The following is a 27403-nucleotide window of genomic DNA, read 5'->3' as shown; positions in this document are numbered from 1 at the left end:
TTTGATAATTTCGTTTTCTTTATTTAATAATTTCGTTTTTTATTTAGTGATTTCGTTTATTTAATTTAATAATTTCTCTTTCTTTATTATTTAATAATTTTGTTTTCTTTATTTAATAATTTCGTTTTCTTTATTTGATAATTTCTTTTTTTTGCTTTCTAACTTTTTTTGGTTTGCACTATTGGGCTTCCGTATTATTCATCTACAGATTTAAACATTTGAAGCCCTTACATTACTATCTTTACCAATTGTTTTTATATACTTGTAACCTTTTGCCTTCATAAATTGATTTTGTTGAACTTAATCCTTACCAAACACTTTTTAATTGCGACAAAACAATATAATTATCATCTTTTAATCATATGTATTATGATTGATCATACTGCACTTGTTTTCGATAAAAAATTTTTAAATTTATCATTTTTTTTATTAAGTTTATTTGATTTCCTTCTTTTTAAATTTTATTTCTATGCAACACTGTACAAACATAATTTTATATAAGCGTATTAAAGATATGCCTTGTTCAATAACAGGAAGGAAACTGGGAATTTTGAAAAATACACGGCTTGTTTTATTTAGAAGAGGACCATCATGATATACACAAGACAAATTTGTTTGGAGTTATTACTTTGTAAGTTTTGAATATTAGCATTTATGAAATATTTAGTTTAACCGTATGTTTTCTTTCTTTTTATTTATTTTATATTTCTTTTCATAGATGTGATCATTCTAATGGAAGCAGGGGATACTACGAAAGATAAAAAGTATAACTTAAAGTGCCTAAGAAAATAAATACCTAAATTCTATTTCGTTTTATTTACTTATATGAATATATGATTAATATCATAATATTTTAAGCCGAAATATGTTTGTCTTTTATATTATTAAAGACTTGCGAAAGAAATAAACAAAGCATTTAAAGATGTGGCAGAAATATGGAAGAAATCTTATGCTTCAGTTTTTCCCTACAATGTTAGTTTGCATGGAGGTTGGTATCAGCTCATTGATAAGGTCGGACGTTTCAGCTGAAATTAAATGTGTGACGAAAATCACTTTACAGAAATCCTTTCTATACCTCTAATGATATATCCATTTTATCTGGTTTCTTTTATCTTTTAAGTTATTTAAATTGTTAAAGCATATAAAAATATGTATGCCATCGACAAAAAAGATTCAGAAATACTTAATATTTTCTGTTGATTATCTGCTGCAGAGTGTGGTAAATATGCAGTTTGCAACAAAAAATTGCAGTCCAAAGAAATGGGATCTCTGTCTAACTTCAGTATTTCCTTATCTTGGAATACTACGGTCATTGTGGATGAAGAAGAATGCATTGTTAGCTTGAAGTCATATTGTTTTCTTGATAAGAAAAACAAATCTTATCTGAACTGCCACAATGGAACTATGTTAAGTAAGTTTACTCCTGTTGAGAAGAAAGCCAGCCATATCTGCTATGATACAAATGAGCCAAGTGTTCGATTCTCCTGTGGACGTACTCCTGTTTTACATACCCCTGATACGATGGTGCTGTCGAGAACCTTAGCTACTAGTTAAACTGTATCAATATTCATGCTGAAAACATATGTATAGGAGTATAAAGAAAAACCTTAATATCAAAAAAAAGTTTCTACTTATGAATTTTTCTTACATTATATCAAATTATCATATGCATATTTCAATTGCACGGACAGGGAAACATTAAAATACAGTCAAGATTTCCTATGCCCCTTTTCACATTATTTTGATATTGGGTTTCAGATAAGCAATGCAAAATTATATTCCTATAAACGTATAAATGTTTAATTTTTGAGCAACACTATTTGAATAATGCGTACCTTATCTTAAATCATTGACTTACTAAAGCATACTATTCACATAATTTTTATCAGTTTAATTCTTAATTAATTACTTTTCTTTTCAGCAAAAACCTCCAATGATGAAACTACTAAACGTAATAATGATCCCTCGAGCTCAAACGAGGAGAGAAAAGAGACTGATATTGAAAATGATGAAATTGCTTCTGCATCAGAAACACCATTCGAAATGTCGACAACTTTTTTGCGATGTGAGTTACAATAGTGAAATGGAAATATATGTGATGGAATGATGGAAATAAAAAACATTAAAACATTACAATTATTGTTCCGAATAAATCAAGTGAAGGAAAATCAACAAACTTAAATAGAGAATCCAGAAATCTGCGGTTCTATTACTACACTGTATTTTCATTTATTGGAAAGTGAATTTACTTGTCATAATGTTCATTTTAGATTTAACATTTGTACTATAGCGATTGTTGAATCTTTAACAGGGAATGTGATTTATGCTAATTAATTTAGAAATGAATTTGATAGCCACCAAATTCAAACTGTATAAATTTGGTTGGGTCAGTTTTCGCTTAATAAACCGCGAAGCGGTTTATTAAAAAGGGTTAACTGTTCAAACCCAGTCTAAACGGTATAAATTTGGTAGTTAGTAAACCTATTCCTTATAATTTAATTTTCATTCATTTCTTTAAGTAAAAAAGATGATTGGTCTTTGAAACTGACTTCATATTGTGCAAAATTTAAATGGAATGTTAAGGCGGATCGATACGTTTTTACGCACGTCATTGTGACGTAGGCAACACAGTTTATACGACATTAAGTAAAAATGGGTTTACAATCAAATGGTTCTTTACAATTGAAATTGGATTATTGAAAATTTATAGACAAATAAGACAACAATTTTGTTTATCATACAGGCCTAGGCATTACACAAAAGGAAATAGACATAAGGATGTGTACGAAGAAAATGCGATATGGCAGAATGCCATGGACCCTTCCTGATAGTTGTACAAAACCAGGTATATTTTTCTTATTTCTGATTTTTACTTTGTTGGTTAAATTGCCTTGTGATTGGTAAAATTCAAACAAAATAATTCTTTAATCACAAATCGGTGGTTATCGTAATGCTGTAAGCATATTTTGCTCTACATCGTAAGAAAAGCTTATATGTGTTTTGTTCGCCTCGTTTAGTAATAGATTTAATTTTTTGCCATGTTGCTTCATATCCATAGTGATATCACGAGAGGAAAAGATCATTTTTCCCCCTTAAGTGTTGTACTTTGAAATTTGCGGAATATATTTTTAGAGACAAGATTTATGTTTATTTTAGAACAACTAAACTCAACAGTAAGAGTAGAAAACTTTCATAACAGGAGTGACTTTTATGTAAACAAATGCTTTAGTTTAATATAGCAGTCAATAGCTATCAACTATTAAATAAAGCTACATGTAAAAGCTCATAAAAACATAATTATGTTAATTATATCAATATCATCTTCGTCGCAAAATAAAAAGAATAACATTCAAATTTTAATTTGTGGCCAACATAAAAAACACCTATTAAACTTAAAGATAATACCTACACCTTTTTGCTATGGTTTTAAAACACCATTCTTTTTTAAATAAGACCATTTTTGCCTTTATCATCCTATGTATATTTATTTTTGCAGGTATTCTTGTGTTGACACATTTTGTTGCAGCAGCGATTGGTGCCGGAATCTTATACTGTGCACTCTTTATGAAAAAAATTAAACGCACATTGTAAGTATCGAAGTGCTTTTACTTCAACATGTTGAATGTTTTTGGTATTTTGTTTGAATTCTTCATTATTCTTTCTTAAGTATATTGGTTGTGTCTAACAGTTATTATTTTTTCATTTTTTTTCTCAGTAAATTAGAAAAAATATAAATTATTTCTTTGAAGGAACTTTTGTTTCTAAATGGAGGTTATGTAAAACTTTACCGAAGTGAATTACATTAAAATAATATATATATAAAAATTAGGAGTTTCTATTCATTATTCTAAAGTTTGATTTTTCCCTGTTGTTTAAGCAAAATAAATTTTAAAAGGCTTTAAATGTATTTTCAATAAGTGCTATAGTTCTTCTTTGAAATGTGTTTCATAAGTGAAAGTGGACGAGAGTTTCACATTTTATAGTTAGGACATAGTTAATGGATTGTGTCACTTATATATTTCACAAAGAAACGATAAAAATAAAGAAGAAGGAAACAAAGGCATCAGCAATGCCTCATATAATATACAGAAAGGTTCGGCTGAAGGAATGTCAGCTCCATGCTTCAGTCATCAAGATGAAGGCGTCTATTGTGAAGTGGCAGATAAACCAGTAAGTTAATCTGCTTATGACAATTTTATAATTTATGAATTTGTTTTAAGTGCATCTAAACCAAAGACCCAAGTAGTTTTTCTGATCGAAGGATTTTTGAGTCTGTCTGTTTTTCTATTTGCTGTCGAAAAAAACTGCATATTTTAAAATCTCACAACTTGCAGAGTCATATTCAGTCACACTGATACATGTAAATGCAAACATAAAACCCTTAGAATACTTATCATTCATAAGCCTTATCCTCATAAACTCTATAATTCCTATCCGTATAAACCTTAAAATCTTCATTCTTTGAAAATCTTTTAATTCTTATTAATTATAAATCGCAAACTAAGGAATCATTTTAATTCATCTGTGTCAATGTACATGGACAACCAAAATTACATGTTTCCTGGGGACGTAACTTCGTGGGCAATTCATAAATACAGAATATTTATTGTATTGATACGTTGACAAAGTTTTAATTTGTGTGGATGTAGTTTCGTGGGTAAGGATGATTCTCGAAATCCACGAACTTTGGGCCCCCGCGAACAATCATGGTTCCACAGTAATCTTTATTCCATAAAAGCATAAAACATTAATATTGACAAAATTCACATTTGTACTGCGCCAGGTGATGACAACAGAAGTGGCAAAAAGTGCTTTAAAGAAAACAGGTGTCATGAATAATATTAATGCCGCTCATGTACATTTCTTTAGATGTAGGTTTCGAAGAATAATACTTTAATACCTACAGTATGTTCAAAACCAATGTCTTCAGATTTTACATGACACAGATGGCATTCTTCTTTGTTCGTGGCACTGAAAATATGAAGAACTACGACATAAAATTGAACAGGCAAAATATAGTAGATAACTTAATAAACTATTAAACAATTACCTTAAGAACAGACAGGTCAGAAATAATTATTCATGTATATCAGCCTCCTTATGTTTTGCAGATACATAATTGTTCTAAACTTATCCCCTAAAAAATGCAAAGAGATATGATCAGGAAACAACGTTTTAAACAGTAATATATTAAGAAAAAATATATGGCTGCATTTTATTGAGTTAATAGTTAGCCTCAATAAGCTTTAAATTCAAATTAATGAATTAAAAGGACTTCACCTGCTGTCAACAATACGCGGTTTAGTTTATCTACATGTACATATTCATTTGATAAAAGATAATCGTAACTCAAGAGTGTGTTTTGGCCACTAGTCCCATTGTTTCAATCAACATTATTACAAAAACCTTTTTTGTTGGTTTTTTAAAAACAAAATCGCATCTCAAATTTAGCACTAGGGTCGTTCAATAAATAATGCAAAAAGCAATTTAAAAATAAGAAAAGCAAATGAAGCAATTTCTTCGTAATTTTTCTTCCCTCAAAGTATTCAGTTAATCTTTTCACATGTATGAAAATTTTGGAAAAAAAGATCTTTCAATGACTAAAATTTAGCAAATACTGAGAACGTCTAAGTTCTGTAAACGTTTCTTTCTTCAAAAAGTTCTTTACATTTCTATTTTTGCAGCAGGGTTGTTAGACTCAAGAAACCAACTCGGAGACCGGACTTCCCTCACAGAAAATCTCCTGAACTTTCCTCAATGCAATTTTAAATACAATCTACCATTGATAGTCCCTCCTTTGGAAGTAGGTTTGTGTATCCCTGACAAAAATACTAAAGTTAACGATAGCTAATTATAGTTTACTAGAGATAACAATAGTAAATCAAAGTTTCAAATTTATCACTGTAGTAAATCAAAGTTATCAAAGTTATCACTATAGTGTCATAGTGATCACTAAAGTGTCATAGTTATCACGTATATTAAATCAAAGTTTTTAAAGTTATTATTATAATAAATCATTGTTACTATAGTAAATAAAAGTTTTCAAAGTTATCACCATAGTAAATCAAAGTTTTAAAATTATCACTACGAGGGGTGATCAAAAAGTTCGCGAACTATCTCTATATTTACAAAACCACAATTCAGATCAGAATGAAATTTGGCACACATATAGTCATACGCATATTCTATAAATAGCAGGTGTTATATAATGTTTTGCTCCGTGTTTGTGACGTCACAAAGTGAAAATGACGTCAATATGTAGGTGATATGTGACAAAAAAATGGTTGACTCAGTCGTAGATGGCTAAAAATGATGTTTGTTTTGTTGCCCAGCGAAAGCAAGCCGGGGAAAAGATGTGTCCTTAGTTGAGCAATTTGTCATGAAAGATACCCAAGTTACAATTAGAAAAATAGTTGAATATCTTAACAATAATATAATTATTAAATCCCCGAAATATCGTTTACTTTATACTTTAAACATATGAGATATAATAAAAAAAAAGTTCGTCCATACTTTATCCACATTGAATAAACGACGTTCCCGAGACAGAGGACTCGGGTTTTGATGATCACCATGATAATTCTGGGAAGGGATGTACTTATCCACCCATCCTATTGCCGAGATTTGGCCATTTCTGACAGATGGACTGTTCTTGTTATAAAAAATAACTTGCATGGTAAGAAATATAAGACTCGGAAAAATCTTTTAGCTACTGTGAAGAGAACGCCATGGAGCATGTCACGTGACCGCCTGGATCACGTGATTCGCGAATGGGCAGAACAATGGCAGATGTGCATTATAATTGGAGAGGACTACTTTAAAAAATAATGAGCACCGAAACCTCATTTTACATCTTTTAAAGAAGTAATTCAATTAGTTCGCGAATTTTTTGATCACCCCTCGTATAGTTAACTATAGCTTTCATAGTGTCAAAGTTTTCACTGTAGTGAACTTTAGTAAACGATAGTTAACTATAGTTTAATATATTATTTTTTGTAAGGGATTATCGGACCTTTTTCTCTAAAGAGAAAACATGTATAAGACATGTTTGGAGCTCTGGCTTCTCTTTGCAACAATAAGACGACAGCTTTTTCACTAATTCAACTTTATATTATTGCTCTTCCCGTTATGCAATAAAAAGTACAATAACATTTTGACCTCATCACCCAAGCTTATCAACTTCTTTTGTAAAACAACTTTTATTTTAAGTATGACAATGGTACCTTTAAGGCATGTTTTCTCTTAAGCATCTGTAAGGAAATAAGGCATCCATCTGACATTTTTTAGATTCATTTTTTCTTTGTGAGTACTCTATATACTGTGATGATGAGAAGAATTCTTACCAACGTCTTTCACGATAAGTCTGGCTTTCATAGATGTTCTTAACAGCATCGACATTTTTGGTGTCCCTATTGATTTTGATCAACCAGTTCAGCTGCAAAATCTTGTAACAATCTTTTTCCATAATAGAATTTTGTAATCCATCTGAACACTTGTCTTTCCAGATATCAAAACCACATCTTTCATACTGGTTCTCACCGTTCACGGTAGCTCAGTCGGTAGAGCGCTCGCTCCGTGATCGAGAGGTCGTGAGATCGAATCTCAGCCGCGACTGAGCTAAGTCGATAAAAAATGGGTAGCAACTGTTCCTTCGCCATGAAAGTTGCAGGTCCTTCGGATGTGAACTTAAAAACCGAGGCCCCGTGTCACGGCAGGCGTTGACACGATAAAGATCCTTTACTGCTCAATGGCCTTGAGTGCCGAGTAAAGGTCAAAGTTTGAAGCCCTTCACCGGTATATGGTGACGTCTCTATATGAGTGAAAAAATCTCGAATTGGACGTAAAACAACATACAATCATTCTGGTTCTTCAGCGATTTTGTAACGAAGCACAGTTTTTACATAACGCCCTGATTTTCGTCTTTTTGGCAGAGAGCATTCTTAAACCATTTTCTACTCAATCTAGTGACCATGCCTTCTTTAAATGTGTGGGGTTTTTTTTACGAAGAATGTAAGAAAAATCGTACGGTTTTTGTTGGTTATGAGTTCTTAAATAGTACTTTTCTACTGTGAAAAATAAAACTAAGTTTATTATGATGAACAGTTCAACTGTATATCGTATTACTTTTGGAGAGACCCTCGTATGTTGTGTCTGTTTGTTTCATCTATCCTTGACAACAACATCATAATAAATCTGTTATGGATAAAACTATTATTAAATTATATATTCTTCTTATTCCTAGCGATCATTACCTTCTCAAACCAACTTCTCGTATTCCCTCGCTGTCGATTCTGCATTAGAAAGCCTGAAAAACACCGGACTTCCAGATATTCCACAGCAGACTAAGAAAACTAACGATCTATATCTAACCCCTATAAGTAGATCTCTACCACATGAATATCTTGGTTCGTCGGGAAAGGTTATTACAGAATCGTCCGCCATGGATGAAAAAGAGCGGCGCTGGACAAACGACAGTAAAAGTGAAATCAATGTCATGAATGAGGCCGACAGATTGAAAGATACTTTTGATACTGAGTCGTCCGAGCAATACTTTGTTCTTGAGAAAGGATCCGACATGGATCTCAAGTAAAACGAACTTAAAAAAGCTCAATTCGTGTACGAAAGAGGACATGTGATGTAAATTGTCACATTTTTGTAATAACATGCAGATATTGAAAAACTATAAATCTGATCTCTCATTACATATGTATTAACATTTGTGTTCGTCATTATTTACATATATATAGAATAAGGCTTTCTATTATATAATGACATGCATCCTTATGTATTGTAGATTGTATTTTGTTGAAATAATTTTTATTAGGGTTAGAGTGGGGGCCGGTGTAGGAATTACGTTTGAACGGAAATATTTCAACCTTCAAGAACCTAATACTCCAATCTGTGATACACAATTATAACTCAATATGCTTAATTCAATTTGTTCAAATCAATGAATTAAATAGATTGATATTTATCAGAAAAATAACCTGATTCTGATACATGTACATGTGAATGATACGGTCGATAGGACATTTTCATCCTTGAACTAGAACATTCATTGCATGAATTCTTTGAAAGTTTTATGGCAAATCTTTATTTCTTTTGTTATATAGGAATGGAAGCCGATATTTTTTATTCAGTTTTTTTCTTTTATGATGAAATTATTTATAATGCTTATTAATTTTCTCTTCAATAAACCATTCCAATTGTCTTTCATGCCTTTATTTACATCTATTAGGTTATCTGAGTCACAATTCTATCTGTTTTCGTAAGTTAACATTTAAACTTTTAAGGTTTTTCTCTAGATATAATGAAAAATTTCTAGTCAATTTCGGTATATCGTTACTATGGACAAAGTGGAATAAAATATTGTGAATTTAATGATATCCTCTCAGGTGGATGGGTTTGAGAGACAGGGCGTAAACAATCAAAATAAATGCCATTTTCAAAAATCGTCTTCTTTACTCCTGGACATAAGCAGTCAAACTGTTTGCACAATTGCCATAAGCATTGAGCTTTATACAAAAGTTGTGAAATTCAAAGCACCTGGTTTTCAGGGGTTCTTGAGTTAGAGCGGGTCTCTATTGATTATATAGGAAAATGCAATATTCTCTGATCCTGGAAAATTAGCAGACAAAATATATGATGGTTATGATGAAGAGAAGTGCTTCTACTAAAATTTTGAAATTCATGGCTATTGGCTCAGGGCTATCTGGAGTAAGTGTTGTATTTTTTTTATTTCTAGTGTATAGAACAAGAAGTATTTTTAGCTCGTCTTAGCCAAAGGCTCAAGTGAGCTTTTCTGATCAAAATTTGTCCGTTGTCTGTCGTCGTTGTCGTTGGCGTAAACTTTTCACAATTTCAACTTCTTCTCCAGAACTACTGGGCCAATTTCAACCAAACTTGGCACAGGGTATCCTTGGGTAAAGGGGATTCATGTTTGTTCAAATGAAGGGCCACGCCCTCTTTCAAGGGGAGATAATAAAGAATTATTGAAAAATTCGTAGCATCTTTTAAAAATCTTCTTCTCAAGAACAGCAAAGCCAGGGAAATTGAAACTCATGTGGAAGCATCCTCAGGTAGTGTAGATTTAAATTTCTTCAAATCATGACCCAGGGGGTAGGGCGGGGCCACAATGGAGGATCAAAGTTTTACATAGAAATATATAGGAAATACCTTTAAAAATCTTCTTCTCAAGAACAGCAAAGCCATGATAAGTCATATTTATATGGAAGCATCCCAAGGTAGTGTAGATTCAAGTTTGTTCAAATCATGACCTCCGGGGGTAGGGCGGGGCCACAATGGAGGATCAAAGTTTTACATAGAAATATAAAGGAAAAACCTTCAAAAATCTTCTTTTCAAGAACAGCAAAGCCCTAATTGGTCATATTTTTATGAAAGCATCCTCAGGTAGTGGAGATTCAAGTTTGTTCAAATCATGACCCCCTGGGGTAGGGCGGGGCCACAATGGAGAATCAATGTCTGAAAAAGAAATATTTAGGAATGTATCTTCTGATGAAGAACTGCAAAGCCATGATTAGTCATTTTGATATGGAAGCATCCTCAGGTAGTGTAGATTCGAGATTGTTAAAATGATGACCCCTGGGGATAGGGATGGGCCACAATGGGGGATCAAAATTTTTTTTACATAGGAACATATTGGAAAATATCTTCTTCTCAAGAAATGAAAATCATGTTTAGTCATTTTGATATGGAAGCATCCTCAGGTAGTGTAAATTCAATTTTTTTTAAATGATAATCCCCAGGGGTTGGGCCCAATGGGGATCGAAAGTTTTACATAAGAAAAAAAAATTCTTCTCAAGAACAGAAAAGCTATGTTTATTCATATTGATATGGAAGCATCCTCGGGTAGTGTAGATTCAAGTTTGTTCAAATGATGACCTCTGGGATAGGGAGGAGCCACAATGGGGGATCAAAATATTACAAAGGAATGTATTGGAATTTTTTTTTAAATCTTCTCAAGTACAACAAAGCCATTTGATATATTGACATGGAAGCATCATCAGGTAGTTTAAAATTCAACCCCCCCAACCCCCAGTAATCTTTTCAATACTGAACTGATTTGTGTCTAGCTAATGTGCTCAGGTGAGCGATGTGGCCCATGGGCCTCTTGTTATAGTTTGTAGTAGTCCAGTATACTTGTAAATAAAAAAAGGATAAATGAATAAAAATTAGATAAAACATCTGATATTTGTACATGAAATATTATTCAAAGACCAAAAGAAGCCAAGGGTATGCTTGATTAATTATATGAATGCTCTTTTATTATTAGTTAAACACTTTTACATGCATGTTGTTAATGGGGAGAGTGAAAGAGTGTGGTCAGAACTGGCGCCAATAGCTACTTTCGGAATTGTTGCTTATCATAGTCAGCCTAATCATTTTCTTAATCATCATCATTCTAGCTCGTCTTCTTGTTTTTTTCAACAATACATTTTCAAATATAAGTATATTTTGTTTTATTATACAAAATGCTCTTTTATGAATCCTTTAGAGGGTTGTACATGTAATATACTAAAGTGTCCCTTAAGACCCCAGTGCCGCTTGTCAATTATGCATGCAGTTTAAAAAAGGCGTATGTTATAACTACCACTACTAATTTCTCGTGCAGAGAGAAATGATATCTTATGATTATCAAACATAATAAATATTAGTAACTTCAGAGTCTTTTAGTTCCTTTGTACATCAAAGTGAAAAACTTTGTTTCCAAAAGAATAAAAAATGATAGAATAGAGTTTTTTAAAATCCGCATGCATCCTAAGATTATGCATTTTCAAATTTGTTCAGGTTTTATCTTGGAATCAATGTTGGACAAAGAATATTTAAAGATTTACATCGGAATATTGTCAGAATACTTTGATTTGCAAACTTGATATCAGACACAGCTGTAGATGTTATGTAGAACAATATTGCTTGCTCGGGACACAAGTTTGCCTTGAAGAAACAATACAGGGTTCCTTTTTGATAGTTTACTAAATATTATGTAACATCTATTTAAAATACTTATTTTCATCATTGTTTGCTGTATTTTGAACGTGATAAGACGATCATCAGATAAAGATGTTATATCATTTTGTATTAAAACACCCTACATTTTATACCGTCCAGATTAAACATGTTATTGATACATGTCTTTGTTTTTGAAGTGGAAACGGAAAGGGGAAGTAAAAATTGGAAAATACTAACAATCGTATACTGTATGAAATTTTTTTATAGACATTCAACACACTCTTCAAATTGTAAGTATTGATAAAACACCTTCCGAATTTTACTCTTACAACACTACAGCTTTGTACCAATTTTTAACAAAAATGCTTAAACTTGTTTTTTTTTATTGTTGAATAAATAAATAAATAAATAAATAAATAAATAAATAAATAAATAAATAAATAAATAAATAATATATATATATATATATATATATATATATATATATATATATATATATATATATATATATATATATATATATATATATATATATATATATATATATATATATATATATATATATATATATATATATATATATATATATGAATTTAAGACTTTCATGCTCTTATTTTACTGCTGTGTCTTGGTTGTGATAGGCTCTGCAAGCCATAAATATTTGCTGATACGATGGAACGTGAGTAATGTTAACTTTATTTCATAAACAAACTGTTTTTCCTTTAACAAAAATGCACAGTAGACATAATAGTATGTTGTTCTTGAGAAATGTTATATATGTGAAATGTAATATATGGAGATAACGAATAGTATTCAAGCTCAAAAGTCCATTAAACATTACAAAATAGGTGCAGAGCAAACACGGACCTCCAAAACATTAGGAGTTAGCACCCCCTGCCGACCGGTCACACCCGCCGTGTGCTCCTTGTCATGGTCGGGAAATGTCACATGTCAATACAAACAATTCAAAAGCATTTACAATCTTAATAAGTAGTACATTGGTAACAATGATTGCAATATTTTTTGAAAAACTGGGAAAATTACATCAACTTTTCTTTTAAGAAACTTCGTGTCAGAAAAACTTGGAGACGTGTGTATATTGGAAAGCGACACTTCCTTTTTGTGAATGTAAGGTTTTTCTTCAGAATAATGTGCCACTTTTAACTTCTCTCATCAGAAAACTCTGCAATAAAACAAAGAATAAAAAAAATCTATTGGGAAAATATAAATGCCAACTAAAATTTTCGAAATAAAAATATGTATAGTACAAATACATTATTTTGCAAATTAAATATTCCAAAAGACGAAGACCTTGGAAATATTTTCAAGCAAATATTTTATTTTGAAATGAATAGTTTTAATACTTACTATTACTACATATATTTGATTTTTTTTTTCATTTTCGTATCGTGGAAAAATTATTAAGGATATAGAAAAAAAATCAGTAAAACTTTTTCTTGATTGCACATCATTTAAATTTCTACCCTCCATATATCTCCCAAAGAATAAAATCATTAAATAAATATGTGTTTGCTTCAGTTCAACTTGAAAGGTCTATGCTTAGTTTGATCATTTTGAAAATCTCTTAACTCAAAATGAAATTGAATGACATTTCTTTGTTAATGCTTTAACTTGCGGCATAATTATCTAAGACTTTTCCATCTCAAAACTTTCTCGTCGATATTTCTGCACTATGGCATATACCTTAAAATTTGATCGAAAAACATGAAAAATATTACGGCTAAACAGATTGGTAAGCAAACGCAATAGAAATAACTCTTTAAAACTCAACTTGAGGAAGGTTTTGAAAGGAAAGTGAAAGGTTGCAGTTGGAAAATAGTAGGAATTAGTAAACTGTGTTTTTACAATAAGCAGTTGTAGTGAAATTAAAGTTGCTACATGTATCCCACTTTCTATCTCTTATATTTAGTCATGTTTCAGTCGGTCCAATCTATAATGGAGGAGAAGAAATTGTCTATACATTTCCTACGAAGAAAATATCATCGGTACCGTTATTAACAGACCCGAATTCAAATATAATATAACAACAACAAAAACCACCACCACAACAACAAATAGTTTCAAAGCAGGTTTTATCTTTTTTTGTATGGAGAAGGTTAACATAATTGACAACCCGTTACACGTAAGCTTTCCATTTTTGCATTTCTGTCAATATCTAAAATTCCTACACCCATAATCGGAGCAAAATGATACCCCAGTACTTAATAAACTAATTACAAAGGGAAAAAAACATTTACCTTGACATCTATTGAAAGCTATTTATTTTGAATATTATATATTTGCGTGAGTTATATTATGTGATTTGCTTTAAGGACATAATTTGTTTTCTAGGCAAAGTTACAGGAGATCAGAGTATTTTGTCTACTGAATATCCAGCACCATCCATGAAATTGACAAGTCCAGGTACTTAGACTTGTTATGGAATCATTTAAAAAGACAGGAATGCCATATGTTTATGCCTGCTATATGAGAAAAAGAGATCATTCTTTTTTGCACTTTGTCCCTATTATTCACACCTTTTTTCTTCCTTCTTCTTGGGGACTGTGCTTGATTAAATCTAAAAAATATAATTTTAATCAAATACTTGGCAGACTCAGGCAACAGAATTATGTGTTTGATATATTATAAATGTATTATTATATAGGATATATTTATATATATGTATATTATACATATTATTATAGTATAATATATACTAAATTAAATTTACGCCACATGTTATGTAATTAATGTTTCGATCATATTCATAACTTGGCTTTATTTTGTTGTAATTTATGAGAGAGATAATATAGCAAATTAATAATTTTCTTGATTTTAATACCAATAATAAAATAATGTAAACCAATAATAAAATGATTAATACCAATTGCAATAATAAAATAATCAATATCAAAAATAAAATAATCAATTACACTTACTTGCAATAATTAAAGCACAGTAGTGGCAAAGTGTAAAATCATCCCTATAGGATGATTTTAAAACAAATATGCATCAAAATTATACAGAAATTCTTTTTTTTTTTTCTATTGCTCATTCTGTAGCCATCCATTTAATGTGTACAACTGTCAGCTATCTAGTATGTAAAATTGATTATGAATTGTATTAATATGATGATCAAAACGTTGAGTCAGTCATTCACGATACATCTATTCTTTGCCAAGCTTGACAGCTGCTTTTTCAATAAAAATGGAACTCGTAAATATACTAACCTTGTCACTGGTCATTTGCAAAATTATTTTGTTAAAAACATTCTGATTGTACACACAAGTACTTTGAAGTTGCAGTAAAAAGATGTTTGAGTTTCTGATTGACAATATCTATGTGGTTTTTGGAGACCAAGTCTTCCAACAATCTATTGGAATTTCCATGGGTACCAATTGCGCCCCTTTATTAGCAGACCTTTTTTTGTATTCAGATGAAGCAGAATTTGTCCAAAATCTTGTACGTGAAAAGAAGAAAACACTTGCTATGGCCTTCAACTCGACATTTAGATATATCGACGACGTATTGTCAATTAACAATGGCTATTTCCATTCTTATGTCGATACGATATATCCTGGTGAGCTTGAAATAAAAGATATCACAGATTCTGACACATCTGTTTCATATTTGGATATTTTACTTGAAAAAGACGTTAATGGTAATCTAACAACCAAGCTTTATGATAATCGTGATGACTTTAACTTTTCAATCGTCAACTTCCCTTACTTATGCAGCAGTACACCTTCATCACCTGCATACGGGGTATATATCTTTCAGTTGATTCGATACGCAAGAGCATGCTCTACGTATGTACAATTTCTAAAACGAGGTAAATTATTGACAAACAAGTTGATGAAACAAGAATATCAGCTGTCTCGTTTAAAGTCATCATTTCGTAAGTTCTATGGTCGATACAATGACCTTGTCAGCAAATACAATTTATCATTGAGTCAAATGCTGACTGACGTTTTTCATAATAATTGTTAGGCCATTATTTACACATTGAATTGTCGACGGATTTTTCCGTTAATTCCCGACCATGACAAGGAGCACACGGCGGGTGTGACCGGTCGGCAGGGGATGCTCACTCCTCCATGGCACCTGATCCCACCTCTCATGTTTGGAGGTCCGTGTTTGCTCTGCTCCTATTTTGTATTGTTTAATGGACTTTTGAGCTTGAATACTGTTCGTTATCTCCATATATTTCATCTACCAGCTTAGACTTGTAGATGTATTCCTAGAGCTTGGGTCTTTTTTTAAAGAATAACTGGAAATGCAGTATAAAACCAGGTCACATGCCCTAATTAGCTTTGTAAGAGATTTCATTATTTCTGAAGTTAATTGACTAAAAGTACTTACCATTTCAAGAAGGTATACCTCATTTCGTCCATGAAAGATCTTCACCAAGTATCAGACAAGTTTGAGGAAAAAAATAATAGATCTTGAAGATGTGATTCCCTGGTTAAAGAAGTGAAGAGAGGTTTTAGAAGGTTATTGTAATTTTATCCTCTACGTAGAATTTTTTCATTCAATATTCAATTTGTTCGTCGTGATCAGGATGACTGGCTCGATTCTCGTTAACGGTTTCGTATAGTATACATCTAGCATAGTAAACCTTCTTCGCAATGTGTAGCAAACCTAATCCCCTTCATAATAATTGTCATGTGGCAAACCTTCCTTCCAGATAATCTCGATGAATATTTACCATATTGCCCCATAGCATATCATCCTCCGGATATTTTCTTATATAGTAAACATCACCTTTTATCCGTATAGTGATTCATAATTTAGAAGTACATTCAGAGTGTTCCGATTGATTTCTGATATCAATCAAAATTGACCCGATAAATGTACATGTTTTCCAATCAACAATTTTTGTAATACTAGAATGCATTTATTCTGCTTACCTTAGATCTTAATAATATGTCTGTATCGGTTCAACATTCTAAATATCTAAAAGCTTCTATGCTTGACCAAAAGCGTTTTTGACATAGTTTCAAAATTCAAATCGGGTTTGACATAGTTTGAAATTTCAAATCGGGTTTAGAAATTTGATATTTTGGATATTTGAAGTAAAATTCTAAAATTTAGAAATTTGAACCAATATATTGAAATTCTAAAACTCTAAATCATTTTTGAAATTTGAATTGTAAAGTGATGCACGGACCATTTTAGTTCAAATTTCTTGATTTAAAATACTCAAAATGATTTCGTATTTTGAAATTTAATATTTTAGTTGAAAAATCTAAATATTCAAATTTCAAAACGTTTCAATATTTTAATTTTTAAATGTTTATTTTTAGGATTCAAAATTCAAATTTCCAAAACTGATGTTTCTAATTTTAACTTTTGAGCTTTTAATCTATCGTTTGTTTAGAAGTTTTACACTCAACAATCTAAAATTCAGTACCATTTTTCCTCTTTTGATATTTTAAGATTTACTTCAAACTTTTAATCTTCAACTTTAAAACGTTTTAGATTTTTAGAAATTTAGAATTTTGATTCAAACAATCAAATTTTAGATAACAAAACACTTCTTTTCATTTTGAGTTTTCAAAATTTTACGTCAAATATTCAAAATATCCAATTTCCAATCCCGATATGATTCTGAAGCACGGTCGATATCGATTCAAAGTTTAAAATTCTAAAAGCCTCAATTGCTTTATTGAAAACATTTTCTGAACATTGATGAAGGAAGTGAAAGGAGCGCTTTATATTCAAATCGTTCAAAAGCTTTCGTGAAAAGAAAAGTGTCTCAAAATCTTTTATTTTTAGGGCACAAGTAACAGAAATATCTTTTCTTTTTATATTTGTTTGAATTAAGAGTGCATCAAATCGATGTCATAAATTGCCCATTTTTTTCATTTAGGGTACGGCGGTCTAAAATAGGTGACTATGGATATTGTCAACACAAGTCAATAACATAGGTGCACAGGTGCGGATCTCATATTTCATATGCATTTAGAAGTCATGTAGATATAAAAGTGAAGAGGACTGGAGTCGCTTAAAATACCAAGAAACTGAATATGATTTTCCACGGAAGGATCATGTATCTTATGTACACCTTTATTTAATCTGAGTTTCTCATTGTCTAAAACATTTTTAGATCAGTGTTTACAGCTTCCTTAAAGATAAATTTATTGAACTTGAGAACAGTGTTTTGGTCAGCAATGATTTCACACAAAAGAAACTCACACTTCTTATTTAACACATAGATGAAGATCATAACTAAAGAATGTATTCCTAATTGAACACATATTCATTAAATCCGAACCGTTTTCGGTTTAGATGAGAGAATTTATTACGCAGGAATAAATTCGATATATTAAACCCCTACAAGGGGATGTTTACTAAAAAATAAATCTTCTGAGAGGATTCTAGACTATCAGGAAGGTTTACTCTAAGACATTGCCTCCCCTTCATACGTAAGACCTTAAACACAAATATTGAGTGTTCTTTTGCTAAGTCAAAGACGTTGATCCTCGGGATGTGACCTTAAAAAAGGCCCAAGTCACGGAGCACTTGGGCGGAGGCACAATAAAGAACCATCACTGCTACAGCCGTAAGAGCCGAACATAGGTAAAATTTATGGCACTTCACCTACAACAAGTGACGTTACTACATACACGAAAAATTATCGAATGGGACGTTTAACAACATACAAATAAATCAATCACTTAATCTGCGTACACACTTCAACAGGCATTTTTGAAGGTGTCAGTGTTATCTCGCTTCACCTTGATGAAAAAACCATTTATTTGAGCTGAGATTAATGTAATTAGGATTTCTGAAACTTTGCTAGATAGGTGAAAACCGCTCATTTATTAATGATATATCATGATGGTATTCTATGTCGTATAGAATTACTATTTCCAATTTTAATTCATAAAATAGCTTACATAACACAATCATTTATATCTAGCAATTCGAAATATAGCATATAAAAATTACGCACATGTTTGAGCTTCAAGGAAATAACATTTCAAGGATCGATACACTGGCTAATATTTTAAAATTCTCTTTCCTACATAAGGTAAGAAAAGTCAAAGATATATTTTCTTAATTTATCATTATTCAGATAAAGATTTAAACATTCTAAACACTTACAAATTATTATCTTTACCCATCTTTTTTTTTATACTAATAATCTTTTGTCTTAATTTACTGATTTTGTTGCAATTCAGCCTCACTGAACACTTCATTTTTCATCTGAGACAAAACAACCATCTTTTAATCATATATATTCTTATTCTGCACTTGTTTATGATAAATTCATTTCATTTCCTTTTTGTTTGTTTCCTATGCAACATTTCAAAAACATAATTCCATATAAGCGTATTAAGGATATGCATTGTTTAATAACAGGAAGAAAACTGGGAAGGTTGAAATAGACACAGTTTCACTTATTTAGAAGTGGAAAATCATGAAATATACCAGACATATTTGTTTAGAATTATTACTTTGTAAGTTGTGAATATTAACATTCATGAAAATTTAGGTTTAACAGTGAATATTTTTTTTAAACTTTATTTTATTTTTCTTTTTATAGATATGATCATTCTGATGGAAGCAAAGGAAACTAAGGATGATGAAGAGTATAGTATAACTTAAAAATATCTGATAAAACATTTACATACCTTTTTTCGTTATGTTTATTCATATGAATATTTGATCTACAATGTTCCTTTAAGCCCGAATATATTTTTCTTTTATATTATTTAAGACCTAAGAACAAAGTAGACACCACATTTAGGGAGGTGACAGATATATGGAAAACATCTTGTGCTTCAGTTTGTCCGTATAAAATTGATTTGAATGCAGGTTGGTATCAGTTCATAGATAAGTTGGATGTTTCGGAAATTAAATAAAATCAACAAAATCACTTTACAGAAATCATTACTCTACCTCTTATGATATATCCTTTTTATCTGGTTTCTTTTGTCTTTAAAGTTATTTAAATAGTTATAGCATGTAAAGTTATATATGTCATTGAGAAAAATAATACTTATTATTTTCTGTTGATTATCTGCTACAGAATATGGTAAAAATGTGGTTTGTAACAGAAAATCGCAGTCCAAAGGAATGGAATCGCTACGTAACTTCAGTATTTCCTTATCTTGGAATACTTCGGTCATTATAGATGAAGAAGAATGCATTATTAGCTTGAAGTCATATTGTGTTCTTGATAAGAAAAACAAATCTAATCGTATCTGCAACAATAAGAATGTTTCAGGTAAGTTTACTTTTAATGAGAATAAAGTCAGTCTGTAGTATTTGCTATGATGCAAAAGCACGAAGTATTTGCTTCTCCTGTGGCAGTACTTCTGTTTTACATACCCCTGACACCATTGTGTTGTCGAGTTCTTTAGCTACTAGTTAAACTGTTTTTTAATGATGCTTGAATCGATAATCATGCTGAAAAAAAATGTATTTGATTATAAAGAAAAAATGTACCTTTATATCAAAAAAGTTCTTCGTACATTATGTCAAATTACTATATGCATTTGTCAATTGAACGGATAAGGAAAAAAACTTAAAACAGTCAAAATGTTCATTGTCCTTTTGCATATTATTTTGATATTTGGTTTCAGACGTAATAAGCAATGCAGAACTATATTTATATAAACTTGCAAATGTTTTCTTTTTCAGCAACACATGACAAACCACAAATTTATTGTTATGTCATAAACGGTCTAATAAATGTAATTTCTCAGTGACATCTTGAGAGACAGTTGCTCCTGGAAACCCTTAAATTTAAAAAAAAAAAAAAATCAATGTTTCATTGGTTAAAGATTATAACCACGCAAACAAATTATATGATATAACCATAAATATAAATCTGGGTAAAAATGCATTACTTTTAAACATATATAGGCATATAGGAATGAGATAGTACGTGATGAATTATGGAGATTACGAATAACATTCAAGCTCAAAGTCCATTTAAACAATACAAATCGGGAGCAGTGCAAACACGAACCTCCAAAAAAATCAGAGGTGGGATCAGGTGCCATGGATGAGTGAATATCCCCTGCCGACCATTCACACGCGCCGTGTGCTCCTTGTCATGATCCGGAAATAACGGAAAAATCCGAAGACAATTCAGTGTGTAAATAATGGCCTAACAATTAGTATGAAAAACGTCAGTCAACTTTTGACTTAATGATAGGTTGTATTTGATAACAAGGTCATTGTATAGACCATAAAACTTGCGAAATGATGACTTCAAACGAGACTGTTGATATTCTTGTTTCATAAACTTGTTTGTCAATAGCTTGCCTCGTTTTAAAAATTGATTGAAGTTCATCGAAGAGGATGCCTTTGCGTATCGAATCAAGATGTATTGCTATATAAGTAAGGGAAGTTGATTGAAAAATTGAAGTCATCACTTTTATCACCTAAACTTCAATAAAACCATTTGGGCCCTTTGAGATTTGATCATGCTACAAGCCCGGATTGATATTTTTATAGATACTTAAATGTGATATAAATGTGATACCACTTAAATGATATACTTTATATGAAAACATCCTTTTACATTCGTAAAACTTTTAGTTACTTTGTCACAGAAAAAAGAATATGTAGAGGGTGTTGTAAAGAAGAGAATGAGGATCGACACAAACGTACGATGTGTCCAAACGGTAGACATCAATTCATGTTTTGGTTTATTTACCATTATATATATTGAGCAATAATAATTCATTGACATACTTAACTAAACTATTCGCATAACCTTTATCAGTTTAACTCTAAATTACTTTTATTTTTTTAGCAAAAACCTCCGATGATGAAACTACTGAAAACGATAATTCTTCCTTAGACGAGGAGAAAAAAGAGAATGAAATGGAAAATGATGAAAATGGTTATGCATTTAAAACAACATTCGTTGCCAAAACTGTTATATCGACAATTTTTTTGCAATATGAGTTACTATAGTAAATGAAAATATATTGATGTAATGATGGAAACAAAAATTATTCCATCATTACAATTATTGTTCCAAATAAAATCATCCAGTAAAAGAAAATCAACAAACATGAATAGAAAATCAAGAAATCTGTGGTTCTATCATTGCACTGTATTTTCAAATTATTGGAAAAAGTGATTGTACTTGTCATATTGTTCATTTTAATTGTATCTTAATTTGAAAAAAAAAAAAAATGAACATATGTACATAAAGCAATTGTTGAATCTGAGACAAAAAATGTGGGTTATGCTAATTCATGAAAAATTTACAGACAATATTAGAAAACATTTTTTTTATTATACAGGCAAAGACAATAAACAAAAGAAAAAAGGCAAAAAGAAGTGTAAAGAGAAAATGCCACAAGGTAGAATATCTACTATTACATGTAGATGTACAAAACCATGCAGCTGGTATCAGTTTCGTATTTCTTATTTCTACTTTGTTGTTTAAATTACAAGTGATTGGTAAATAAATCAAATAAAATAGCTCTTTAATCGCAAATCAGTGATTACCTAATGATGTTAGCATATTTTGCTCTACACCGTAGTCAAATATTATATGCTTTTCGTTCGTTAGTTATACTCAGTAGTTTTAAATTTTTGCCAGGTTGCTTTATATCCATACTAATATCATTAGAAGAAAAGATAATTGTTTATCTATTTTGCAGGTATTCTGGTGTTGACACATTTCGTTGCAGCAGCAATTGGTGCCGGAAGTTTATATTTTGCACTCTTTTTGAAAAAAAATAAACGCACATTGTAAGTATTGAAGTACTTTTACTTCAGTGTTTTTGGTTTTTTGTTTGAATTCTTCAAGACTCCTCATTAAGAATATTTGTTTTGTCTCACTGGTATTGTTTTTTTTTCTTTTTAGTAACTTAGAAAATACAAATTATTTCATTGACAGAACATTTGTTTCTAGATGGAGATGACGTAAATCTTTACTTAAGTGAATTTAATTCAAAATACAATTTAGTGAATAAAATTAGGAGTTTCGATTAATATTCTATAGTATCATTTTCGTGTTGTTTAAGCGAAATGACTTTTCAAAGGTTTTACATGCACTTTTCAATATCTACTATAGTTTTTCTTCGAAATTTTTTTCATAAGTGAAAGTCGATGAGAGTTACACATATGTACATAGTTGGGACATAGATGATAATGTGTATCACTTATACATTTCATAAAGGAACGATAAAAATAAAGAAGAAGGAAAGAAAGGCATCAGCAATGCCTCATATAATCTGCAGAAAGGTTCGACTGAAAACATGAGAGTTCCATGCTTCAGTCACCATGATGAGGGCGTCTATTGTGAAGTAGCAGAAAAACCAGTAAGTTACTCTGTTTTGACAATATTGTTACTTATGCGACCCTTTATTTAGCGCATCTGAACCAAAAGTCCAAGTAATTCTACTGATGGAAGGTTTTTTGAGTCTGTCTGTCTTTCTATTTGGCGAATGAACGTTTTTCATATTTTAAAACTTTCTCAAAAATATCAGGGTCATATCTAGTTACACTGATAAATGCAGACATAAAACCCTTAAAATCCTTATTCTTCATTAGCCTTATCCTCACAAACCCATAATCCCTATCCTTGTAAACCTTATAATCTTTATTCTTTGGAAATCTTTAAATCCCTATTCATTATAAATCTCATACTATGAAAATCATTTTAAATCATTGGGGACGTAACTTCATGGGCAATTCATATTTACAGAATATTCATTGTTTTGATACCTTGACAAAGTTTTCGTTTGTGTGGATATAAATTTGTGGGTAAAGGTGATTCTCGAAATAAACGAACATCGGTCCCCCGCGAATAATCATTGTCCCACAGAAATCTTTAATCCTTAAAAAATAAAACATTAAAACTGACAAAATTCATATACTGATACTGAGCGAGTTGATGACAACAGAAGTTGCAAAAAGTGATTTTATCAAAACAGGCGACACGAATACTATTAATTACGTTCATTCACCTTTCATTGGGTAAAAATTTAATACCTACAATATGTCCTAAAACCAATTTTTTTCACATTTTACATGACACAGATGACATTCTTTGTTCTTGGCACTAAAAATATAAAGGAGAACTATGGCAGAAATTGAACAGGCAAAATATTGTAAAGATAAATTATAACTTAATAATCTATTAAAAAATGTCTAAAGAACAGACAGTTCAGAAAAAAATATTCATGTATTATAGCCTCCTTAAGTCTTGCAGATGCGTATTTATTCTAAACTTTCCTACTAAAAATGGGAAAGAGCTACGATCGGGAAACAAGGTTTCACACAGTGAAATATCAACAAAAACAATATGGCTGCATTTAATTGAGTTCATTGTTAGCCCCAATATACTGCAAATTTAAATAAATGAAATAAAAGGACACCAATTGGTGTCAGCAATACGCGATTTAGTTTATCTACATGCACATATTCATTTGAGAAAAGATAACCGAGTGTGTTTTGACCACCAGTCTCATCGTTTCAATCAACATTATTACAAAAACTTTTTTGTAAAAATTTTTTGAAACAAAATTGCATATAAAATTTAGTACCAGGGTCGTTCAATAATACATACTAGATCTGTTATGAATAAAATTATTATTAATTTATATATTTTTTTTATTCCTAGCGATCATTACCTTCTCATACCAACTTCTCGTATTCCCTTGCTGACGATTCTGCATTAGAAAGTCGAAAAAACACCGGACTTCCAGATATTCCACAGCAGACAAAGAAAAATAACGACCTATATCTGACCCCTATAAGTAGATCTCTACCACATGAATATCTTGTTTCGTCGGGAAAGGCTATTACAGAATCGTACGCCATGGATGAAAATGAGCAGCGCTGGACAAACGACAGTAAAAGTGAAATCAATGTCATGAATGAGGCCGACAGATTGAAAGATACTTTGGATACTGAGTTGTCCGAGCAATACTTTGTTCTTGAGAAAGGATCTGACATGGATCTCAAGTAACACGAACTTTATAAACCTCAATTCGTGTACGAAAGAAAAAAAACGTAAATTGTCACATTCTTACAATAAGATGCAGGTATTAAGAAACTATAAATCTGATCTCTCATTACATATGTATTTACATTTATGTTCATCATTATTTACATATATAGAATAAGGCTTACAATTATATAATGACATGCATCCCTATGTATTGTAGATTGTATTTTGTTGAAATAATTGTCACTAGGGTTAGAGTGGGGGCTAGTGTAGGGATTACGTTTGAACGGAAATATTTCAACCTTGCAAGAACCAAATCTCCAATTTGTGATACACTCTTATAACTCAATATACTTATTTCAAATTGTTCAAATCATTGAATTAAATAAATTGATATTTATCAGAAAGATAACGTGACTCTGGTAAATGATATGGTCGATAGGACATTTTTCCCCTTGAACTGGAACATTCATTTCACGAATTCTTTGAAAGTTTTATTTCAGATCTTTATTTTTTGTTACATAGAAATGGAAGCTGATATTTTCTTTATTCAGTTGTTTCTTTTAAGATGACATTGTTAACAATGCTTATTATTTTTCTCTTCAATAAACCATTCTAATTGTCTTTCATGCCTTTTGTTATCTAAGTCACTATTGCTATCTGGTGTCGTCCGTTAACATTTAAACATTTAAGGTTTTTCTCTGGAACTAATGAACAAATTTTAGTCAATTTGGGCATATCTTTACTATGGAAAAAGTGGAATAATATATTGTGAATTTAATGGCATCTCCCCCCCCCCCCCCCACACACACACACTCAGGTGGATGGGCTTGAGAGACAGGGCGTAAACAATCAAAATTAATGCCATTTTCAAAAATCGTCTTCTTTACTTCTGGACATAAAGCAGTCAAACTGTTTGCATAATTACCATAAGCATTTAGCTTTCTACAAAATTGTGAAATTCATGGCACCCTGGTCAAGGGTTCTTGAGTTAGAGCGGGGCTCTATTGATTATATAGAAAAATGCAATATTCTTTGATCCTGGATAATTAGCAGACAAACTATGTGCATGGTTATGATGAGGAAAAGTGCTTCTACTAAAATTTTGAAATTCATGGCCATCGCAGCACTGTTAAGGCGTACTTCGAAGAAATCAACAGAATATTAACATGCATAAATACATACCTTTTTCAACTGAATTTATTTTTGTAAAGGAACTATATTTTCTTATGACTTTAACCATTCTTTGAAATAACATTGTATACCCAGCTCTGTACTGAATTTGGTTTGGTCACGTTATTTGATAGTCACGTGATAAATGCATGTAATGTGTACTGTATGTAGGTCACAAACAAATTTCAATATCGCAAGGGCATACCCTAGTTAAAATTAAAGTAATAGATTGTTTCTACATAACTTGTAGTTTATGGAAAGTGCTGCTGCTTTAAATAGAATTCGCATTCTATTAGTTTAAATTTCAAGTTATCTAACTAATGTCGAAATATGTGTGACCTTTACCAATTATTTTATGTATTTATTAAGTTATGCTATCGATTTCAGGAAAGCAGCAGCACTTTTCAAGTTAAGGAATATGTCCGTTATCTGTATTCAAAAAATGGTCAAGATCTATTAAGTGTATGCCCTTGCGAAAAGGCGATTTAATGTGGCACCTCAGCGTGAAACATGCACACCCTGTAGACAAAAACACGGTAGAATTAATTCAATACATTCTCTCGATATTTTTTTAAATAATGGCACTAAACAAAGGTTTCAGATTTGTAGTAATGGTCTACCTAAGATTTGCAAATAATATTCTGTTTAATAATAAAATGCATTTTTCACTGTGAAAAAATTACTTGATCCGCCTCTCACTGCACATAAAATGCAGCCTTAACAGAGCTGCGATTGGCTCTGGTTATCTGGAGTAGGTGTTGGATTTTTTTTTTTATTTCTAATGAATAGAACAAAACGTATTTTTAAAGTTTTACATAGTCAAATATACTTGTAAATAATAAAGGATAAATGAATAAAAATGAAATAAAACATATTATATTTGTATATGAAATATAATTCAAAGACCAAGAGAAGCCAAGGGTATGCTTGATTTATAATGTGAATGCTCTTTTATTATTACTTAATCACTTTTATGTTGTTAATGGGGAGAGTGAAAGAGTGTGGTTAGAACTGGCGCCTATAGGCAAATATAGTAAAATACCATACATCTACTTTCGGAATTGTTGCTTATTATAGCTAGCCTAATAATTTTCTTAATAATTATCATTCTAGCTCTTCCTTTTTTTTTATCAATACATCTTCATCTATGCGTTTATTTTGTTTTATTATAAAATTGCTCTTTTATGGATCCTTTAGAGGGCTGTACGTGTAATATACTAAAGTGTCCCTTAAGACCCTTGAGCCGCTTGTCAATTATGCATGCAGTTTAAAAAATTAACTACCGCAACTAATTTCTCGTGCAAAGAGAATTGATATCGTATGATTATC

At 31.0% G+C, this 27403-nt stretch overlaps 2 protein-coding genes and 1 long non-coding RNA gene across 3 annotated transcripts; all 3 read left to right on the top strand.

Annotated features, from left to right (window-relative positions):
- Positions 1-570: 570 nt before the first annotated feature.
- LOC133187841 (uncharacterized) lies at positions 571-1036 on the top strand. The gene is made up of 3 exons (XR_009721259.1): positions 571-631; positions 719-764; positions 891-1036. It is a non-coding gene; the product is annotated as an uncharacterized LOC133187841 (long non-coding RNA).
- Positions 1037-1223: 187 nt separating this feature from the next.
- On the top strand, positions 1224-9211 carry LOC133187840 (uncharacterized). The gene is made up of 6 exons (XM_061323238.1): positions 1224-1411; positions 1922-2065; positions 2744-2845; positions 3497-3587; positions 4029-4170; positions 8243-9211. The coding sequence occupies exons 1-6, from the start codon at positions 1261-1263 to the stop codon at positions 8588-8590; spliced, it is 978 nt and encodes a 325-aa protein (XP_061179222.1). The 5' UTR covers positions 1224-1260; the 3' UTR covers positions 8591-9211.
- Positions 9212-13695: 4484 nt separating this feature from the next.
- On the top strand, positions 13696-25427 carry LOC133188080 (uncharacterized). Its single transcript, XM_061323469.1, has 11 exons — positions 13696-13723; positions 14323-14394; positions 19523-19568; positions 19697-19794; positions 20009-20206; positions 21543-21614; positions 21746-21835; positions 22245-22361; positions 22608-22698; positions 23129-23270; positions 24575-25427. Exons 1-11 carry the CDS (start codon positions 13696-13698, stop codon positions 24920-24922), a joined length of 1302 nt encoding a protein of 433 aa, XP_061179453.1. The 3' UTR covers positions 24923-25427.
- Positions 25428-27403: the final 1976 nt, after the last annotated feature.

This window comes from Saccostrea echinata, unplaced genomic scaffold (genome assembly GCF_033153115.1).
Source record: "Saccostrea echinata isolate AGI-Se365-2 ecotype Australia unplaced genomic scaffold, CSIRO_AGI_Sech_v1 ptg000015l, whole genome shotgun sequence".
NCBI lineage: Eukaryota > Metazoa > Mollusca > Bivalvia > Ostreida > Ostreidae > Saccostrea > Saccostrea echinata.
This window is presented reverse-complemented; position numbering and strand designations above follow the sequence as displayed.

Coding starts and splice junctions, on each gene's coding strand:
- LOC133188080 (XM_061323469.1), top strand. CDS start 13,696: ATGAAAAATATTACGGCTAAACAGATTG. Junction 19,569..19,696: donor GAAACTAAGGATGATGAAGA/GTATAGTATAAC, acceptor ATATTATTTAAG/ACCTAAGAACAAAGTAGACA. Junction 22,362..22,607: donor ATGCAGCTGGTATCAGTTTC/GTATTTCTTATT, acceptor TCTATTTTGCAG/GTATTCTGGTGTTGACACAT.
- LOC133187840 (XM_061323238.1), top strand. CDS start 1,261: ATGGGATCTCTGTCTAACTTCAGTATTTCCTTATCTTGGAATACTACG. Junction 3,588..4,028: donor AAAAAAATTAAACGCACATT/GTAAGTATCGAA, acceptor TATTTCACAAAG/AAACGATAAAAATAAAGAAG. Junction 4,171..8,242: donor GTGAAGTGGCAGATAAACCA/GTAAGTTAATCT, acceptor TCTTATTCCTAG/CGATCATTACCTTCTCAAAC.